The sequence below is a fragment of the Falco peregrinus genome, chromosome 4, assembly GCF_023634155.1.
Source record: "Falco peregrinus isolate bFalPer1 chromosome 4, bFalPer1.pri, whole genome shotgun sequence".
In the NCBI taxonomy this organism is placed as follows: domain Eukaryota; kingdom Metazoa; phylum Chordata; class Aves; order Falconiformes; family Falconidae; genus Falco; species Falco peregrinus.
The window spans coordinates 47531292-47538831 of record NC_073724.1 but is presented as its reverse complement, the minus strand read 5'-3'; the positions used below and the strand labels follow the sequence as shown (position 1 = coordinate 47538831).

At 47.8% G+C, this 7540-nt stretch overlaps 1 protein-coding gene across 3 annotated transcripts in view; it reads left to right on the top strand.

The window, feature by feature from the left end:
• The first annotated feature begins 1558 nt into the window (after positions 1–1558).
• The window catches only part of EVA1C (eva-1 homolog C), a 40599-nt gene continuing 34617 nt past the window's right edge, over positions 1559–7540 (top strand). Inside the window, exon 1 of one of the 3 annotated variants that reach the window (XM_055802472.1) lies at positions 1559–2023. In XM_055802472.1, the coding sequence (XP_055658447.1) occupies positions 1897–2023 (127 nt within the window). In that variant the 5' untranslated portion in view covers positions 1559–1896. Of the gene's footprint in view, positions 2024–5453; positions 6673–7540 lie in introns of those variants that run through there. The other 2 variants (XM_055802469.1, XM_055802471.1) reach the window with 2 other exon arrangements.

Below are 7540 nucleotides of genomic sequence, written 5' to 3'. Positions count from 1 at the left end.
GGGAGTGATGAGAAAAGTTGGCAGAAGACTCCTGCAAGTCTCCTTCCGGTACCACAGCCAGAAGGCACAGGGTAATGGTTCAGTTCAGAAGCAAACACTGTCCGTATCTGAAGCAGCCAGAAGGAAGGCTTTTGCACACCTGGCAGAGCTACTGTTCTCTCTTCCCATCCACGTTTGCAGTTGAAGATGCTTCAGAGCTATTCCATTTTATCCTGTTCTTTTGGCATCTTTGATCCCATTTATCCAAGTTTAGTAAAAATCGATGGCATGTCCCTGACCTCAGGCAGGTGCATGTGAAATCTGGTTTGCTCTTATCTGTCCAAGACTAAGCAAGCATGATTATAATGTATGTGTTATCCAGTTGTTGTTGTGTGTGAAGAGGGAGAGAGTGAGGAAAGAAAGTGGATTCAGATTCAAACATGAAGTTCAAACTGGTCAAAGTTCAGTGTAACCTCCAGAAAGAAGTGCCAAAGTTTGGAAATTCAAATCTGGATGCTATCCAACTTCAGTTGGAGCAGGAGGAGAGGAACAGAATTAACAACATTAGTTTGATTCCATCATCATACTCACCCATGGTTGATTTTTTTTCAGGAGAAAAATCAGTGTGAACATGCTTGCCAGGATGTTAAGAGCAAGATGTTCTTGCTACCCACTTTGTACCCAAGCACAGCCCCAGGGCAGAAGACGCTTTGCATGCCCTGTTTCCAGTGTTGCTTTTAGGCTCTCTTTCCTGAGGGCAGCTCTTACAGGAACTAGGAAATGTGTGTCCTGATTTATTCTCTTTGTTCCCCCATACCTTAAAAGGAGCTCTGAATTATATTTGAAGGTGGCTTAGCAGGTTGTAACAATTTGAACTTCCCATTGGTGTACTTTTCAGGCTTAGAAAAGATTTCAGGGAACAGCGTGAACTCTCTGCAAGTGACTTCAAGATGTTTTCTCACTTTGTAATGAAAGCTTTAAGCAAGCCTACACCACTTCAAACTCAGCTATGCTGAACTACGTGAGTCTTAAAAGCTAAGGGCTGCGATAAGGTGTTGTCAGGCAACAGCATGAGGAGAGGAAACGAAGAAAGGGAAAGTTTCTTTTGCAACTTGAAGGAGTCAGAGCCATTTCTTAACCCAGCTGTTTGCCTGTGAAATCCAGAGCTCCTTCCAGGCATGGCTGTCAGGTGGGTTTCCCCCAGACACCTGGGAGCCGGTACATAAGGGGCTGGAGCTGTTGACTTGGCAGGGTCTGGCATGTGGGACAGAGAGGTCTGAAGGAGGAAAAGTAGGGAGATTGCGCTGTGGGGAACAGGGAGCGATGGGGAGCACCTTGCACCTGTCTTGGGAAAAACACAAGCTGGGAAACGTTGTCACATGAGCCAGGGTGCGTGTTTTAAGTCCGTGACAGCCCTCCAACCGTCGTCAAGCAGGAACGAGGGGGAAAAATAAGTGAAGGCCGTTCGGGGGTGCGAAGTCAAAACCGTGCCTGTTCGCCAAGAGGGAGGTGCCGGGACCTCGAACTGCCCGGAGGGGGGTGGAGAGAGCCGGGGGAGGGCGGGCGAGGTGCAGCCGGGTCTGAGTCAGCCCGGCCCGCACGATGCGCGCTGAGGGCAGTGCCAGGCACGGCGCCGCCGAGAAGCCTCTTCCCTTCCCCGCCGCCCGCGCGGGCTCCGCGCCTCCCGGGACCCGCTCCCGCCGCGGCGGGGGGCGGCTGCGCTGCGGCCTCGGCCTCGGGCAGGGCCGCGCCGCCCTCCTCCTCCTCCGCCGCCCGCGGTGTCCCGGGGCAGCCGGCGCTGCCCCGCGGCGGAGGGCGCCCGGCGGGCCGGGGGTGGCCGTGCCGCCAGCCGGAGCCGGCTCCATCATGTGAGGCGGCGGGTCTGCCCCCCCGCCCCGAGCTGCCCTCTCCCGCACCATGAGGGAAGGGGATGCGGGGCGGCACCCACGCCGGGGACAGGTAGAGCCCGGGCGGCTCCTCCGCTTCCTCTCCTGCGTGATCCTCGTGTGCGGCGCGGAGGTCGCGGCGCTCGCCGACTTCTCAGGTACGGGGCGGGAGGGCCGGGAGCGACTAACGGTCACCCGGGACGCGGTGCGCGGCGAGGCAGCTGGGGGGCTCGGCGGCGGCCGCCGGGGCAGGAGGGCACCTGCGCCCCGCCCGCCGGGCAGGGGTCTGGCGGCGCGCCGGGTGCCGGCCCTCCGTGGCGCCTCGGGAGGGCAGCCGGCCGTGCCCCCGCACCCCGGCCGGGCGCGGGCGGGAGGTGCCGGCGCTCCCGGGCGCGGGCGAGCGGGGGCTGCCGCCTCCTGCGCTCCCCGGCCCGGTGGCGGCCCGCGCCCGAAATAGCGCAGGAAGCTGCGTGTCACCGGCGAGCTCCGGGCACGCCGTGTCCCGGGGCCGGGACGCGGGCCTGCACCCAGAGGGGCGGGGGCGCGTGATTCAGATGGGCCGTGGCTGCGGCCCGGTGCGAAGGAGGGGAGGGAGGCGGCGAGGGGTAAGGGCTCCAGAGAGGTCCGGCGGGGAACGGGCGTGAGGACTTGAGCTGTCGGTTGCTTCTCAGCTGCGCGGAGAGAAAGCCGTGCGTGAATCGGCCAGGGCCTGACCAAAAGTGCGTGGAAGTCCCTGGAAAGATTCCCACTTTCTCCTGGAGACTTGGAGTCGGGCCCTGAGTGCGCCGTCCTCCGCTCCGGTAGCGAGCGAACGCTGCGCGCCCCTCCGGGAGAGCGCTTCGCCTGGCCGCGCTGGGCTGAGGGGGTCGCGCCACAGCGAGCAGGGGCACTAGCTGTCCCTCAAAAGTCACATGCGCGACCACTGCGAGGGTGCTGCATTGGTGCAAACCGAAATGACCGCAGAAAACGGGAAGAATATCCTTGTTCCATCAGAACGAAGCAGCAGTCTGGCTTTTCTGCTTGAGAAAACTGCTTTTGTAACTTTTCTCGTGCTCCAGGACATCTCACTGCAGTTAAAAAAGTTATTTAGAAGAGCAGTGTCCTTCCTTTCTATATTTCACAGTAAGCAAAGCATATTCCTGGTGGTTGCAAGCTTAAGGAACTACATTTGGGTCAGAAAGCAAACCTTACCCTTAATAAACAGCAGAGCTTTCCAAAAGCCAGTTGAGTGCACTGGAACAAAGTTAGCATGTAATTAATAGTCCAAACGTGTTGTTAGGCATATTAATATAGGTCGTGTTAATACAGTTCAAAATGCTGGTAATGGTTCTGTAGAAACTGTTGTCTCAGCAATAGGAAAATACCGTTTGTGATTTTATTATTGTGCCCAACTACATAAGCCTGAACTTTTCTAAGCAAGCTACCACCACATATAAAGATCAGAATGGTATACTTGGATAAACAGTGTTTCTCCTGTTTGATTCCTTTCACATGTAGAGGGCTTTTAAATCCTTGCTATCTCATTTGTTGGTGTTTTTTTGGCTTAACTGCTGGCTTGTAGATGTTAGTTTTGGAATCGCATGGTAGTTCTCAACAAGAAAAAAAATAAATGTTTAAATTTTCTCTTTCAAATAGTCACTGAGTTAAAAAAAATATCCCTCTAGTTTATCTAGGAAAGTTCCTCTCACAAAAGTCCATTCACTTTTCAAATGAAGTTATTTAGATAAGGTTATCCCAGATACATTTCAGAAGTCCAGCAGCGTTCAGCATTCATTGTGCATTGAACTTTCCGAATAGTAGAATGACGAAGGAAAAATCTCTGTCTCACCACAGGTATCAGTATTAAAAATGTCAATTCAGTAAATAACATGCAGAAAACAAAATCAGATTCCAAAGTTCTTGCCAAACTGGTAAGTTTCCAGGCCTGAACAAATTCTGCTCACATTTGCTTTTTACTTTTAACATGAAGATTAATCCAGAATGACAGAAAAGACAAAAATGTTATTGGAGCCTTTTAAAAAAAGGTATCCAGAGCACACAGAAAAGTTTTTAGCTACCTACTAAAGTAGGTGCTGTGGGCCAGGAGCTGTCAGCCGTAAGGTGACACCCTCCAGTGCCATCCCCAGCCAGTTTAATACCTGTTAAAAGAATTACAAGCAGCTCCGTGACAGCAGCTTCAAGCTGAGTTTCTAGCATTGCTGAATTTCCTTATTTGCTCCCTTCCTCGGCAGGAACAGCGACTTGATTTTTCATAAGCTCAGTTGAATTTACACGAAAACAAATCTGCCCCGTTTAAAGGGGCAGTGCCCTGCAGCTGCCAAGGTGCAGGCAGCTCCTGGGGGATTACCCTGAGGGATAAGGAGTGGGGAGCTGTCTCCCCCTGCTTTACCCACTACCTGCACTTTCACCCTTCTGGAAAGGATCAGGTCTAACCCTGCCCTTCTGAGAGTAAAGCTTCCAGGCAGCAGGTTATAGATTTCTGCGTGTAGCCCATGTCGTAGCAGAAGGAACAGAGCTCTGCACCTTGAGCGTGTTCTGCGTGATTTGATCTGGCACTGGGAATTTAGGAGTGCACAGAGAACTGGAAGGCCAGTTGCTAAAACTTCTCCTTTTCACAGATTTCAGGCTTTTATACCCAGAATCTCAGGCATCTACTTTTTTGGGTCATTGCCTTTTCTGCTTTCCAGCATCAGATGTGTGTCTTCAGCATCAGATCTCTACCTCAGCAGCCCAAACTCTCTGTGTCATGTTGTTCCTGCCGCCCATTCTGACAGCTGCTATAATAATTTCCCAGACTGCTGTCAGATCGCAACTGCATGTGTAATCTTTGCTGTTTGCTTTATGTATGTATTAAATGGTGCTAGCAATTCTAACCTGCCCGGAGTCCATTCATTAATCACAAGATGTAGCTGCTTGCTTGTAACAATACAAAGATGACCCCTCTTGGGATCTGTTTGATAGATTGGAAGAGAGAGCAGACAACAGTGTATGTGGATAGTGAAGGGTTATTATTTATTTTTTTTATGTTTGACTTGTATTTATTTCCCTATTTAAAAAACTCTAGTCATTTTTTATGGATCATTTAACCGAACAGAAGCAGTGAAACTAGTACAGCATTTATACTTCCTTTTTGTAAGAGAGAGGTTGGCAGCTGTGGCTGCAGATTTCTTTGGTTATTGCTGGGCCAGCTCTTCATTTGGTTATTGCAGGTCAGTTGCTATTGTGATCTTGTTACTGGTCTTGTCCTTATAGAATATAGAGCTGCAGGTTCTTGTTCTCATAGGTTTCAGTCCAAATTTTAACTATGACAAAAAATATTTGTTTGGTGGGTTTTGTTTTGGGTTGTTGGTAGGTTTTTTTGAGACATTTCTTCACTGTACAATAACATTCTAAGAACTGGTATGCAAATTGGTATTTTCTGGAGAGAAAAATGTTCTGAAACAAGACTCCAGAAGCAGTTCTAAATCAAACTCTGTGAGGAGGACTCAGTGTCAGTGAACAAAATTAGTTTCTCCTTTTAATAACAGGAGATAATGGAGGTAAAGTAATTTGATATAAACAATACTTAAAGATCTGCATAATCTATTGTCCTTTAGCAGTTTGGTGGCATCAAAGAACATATTCATTAATTGCACCGGTGATTGAAAGTGGAGGTTTGCTCTGAGATCTGCAGTCCTCCGTGTGATTAATTTTTAAAAGTGGAATCCAAGCATTTATGCCCAAATTTGAAACTGAAAGCTGAAGATTTGGAAGAAGAGAGAGATAGTAAATCCACAGTTCTTTCCTTGGATCTTCATGCATATTTGTTTGATCCTACAGCTAGAGACTTTTCTTCCCCTCATGCCTAGTCTTCAAAACACATCAAACCCGCCTTTTCACTAAAATATTTATTCATGTCCACAGTTTCATTCCTACTTGACAAAGCTCTGTCCTCACATTGTTTTTCTGTGATCACATGCAGCTTTCACATTTCAGATCAGGTCCCAGTCCAGCAGACTGAAGACTGCTGTGAATTTTGCTATTTCTCCAGTCCCTGGGAGCCAAAATCCTAAATAATCTGGGCTCCCAGGAGACTGTCAGAAGTGAAGAGAGAAACATTTTTCAATAGATTAAGACCGCATGACAGCCATTTCCTCACAGCTCCTCTATGTTCAAGGACTGGTTCCCAAAATAGGCAAAATAAGGAGCTGGCAAAACCAGCAAACTTATACTAATACCTAACTTGCATACCTATACTGTATAGGTTGGTGGGGCTATAGAAAGCCAAACTGCTACCAGAGCTGCTGAGGGAGAGTTGGTTTTGCTGGAGATGGTGGCATTTGCTCAGGAGCATATACCTTCCCAATAGCAGGAGTCACTGGTCCCTCATCTCATCCCCCTGTCCTCTTTGGTGGCAGTGGGAAAAGTGCTCGGCTCTCCCCTTGGGTCTCTGTCTTAGACCTGTTCTGTCTCCCACTTTTATTCCATCTGGTGCAAAAGTGAACTGACTTCTTACATGTCTGGGAACAAATTCCTTCTCTCTGGCAGCACTGAGGAACACCCATTTACCTTTTCTTATGCCTCTTATTTTTTCCCTCTTCTTTTCTACATGCTACTTTGAGCTTAGGCTTTCTGCTTGAACTGGCCTCCTTTGCTCACTTCATCAGTCAATCTCCCTTTCTTTACCTTGGTCCCAGCCAGGTTTTCTGGGCAGCTTTCAAGAAACGTGGCTGTAACTGAAGATCAAAAATGAAGTAACTGTGCGATTGCATAACTGGACTGAAGAATGACTTTCTGGATGTGAACAGAAAAAGCAGCCACTGCTTAGGTAGAACATTTTAATCTTTGTCTGCTGGTGTCAGCTTTTCTTTCTTTTTCCAGAACAGTTCAGACAGAACTAGGCATTACTTTAATTCCATAGACTTGATCTTCTGACCCAACAATAGAAAACAAATGGATCTAATGAAAAAGCAAACCAGTTCACCCAAGAAATATAATCTGATCCTGTGGCCTTTCTGCATTAAAAGTTTCCATTAAGTTGTGGCATTTGCCCATCCCAGATTCCCCCAGGCAAAAGGAAAGCAAACAAATGCTTCAAGCAAATGCTTTGTTTGTAATAATGTGGCAGGATCAATCGTGACCAACCACAATGATGCAGAGGGTTTTTTGTTGGTTTTGTGTTGGTCAGATAAAATCCTGTATAAATTTTCTTGAGTCGGTTCTGTTGACTCACCGTGGCAAGTGGAGCTTATCCTTTGACCAGGATATTTAAAGAGGTGCTAAAAGGAGTGATTGTCAATGATGCATCTTCTTGATACTGCCTTGTAAAAGTCAAATTAAAATTTTGATTGTTTTGTTTAAAGACAAATATTTTATTTTAGAAACATTTTCCACTATAATATGAGAGTTAAACCTCAAAGTCTGGTTTAAAGTTTCTCAAAGTGGAGTGGGTTTGGATCTGGATTTGTTCTGTGGAACAAAGAGATGTGTGTCAGAAATGAGATCTTAGTTTAGATCATGGCGCTGAGATCCAAGGTTTTGTTTCAGGCCTATGTCTGCAGTTCTTGCTTCTTGAGGAAGTGTAGCTTACGAAATTCCATTTTAGAATTGGATTTTGCTGAATATTTTTTGTTAAATCCACTGATCATCCTTGTTAGAGAAGTAAAAGCTTTGGTCCTATTAAGTTCCTACACATT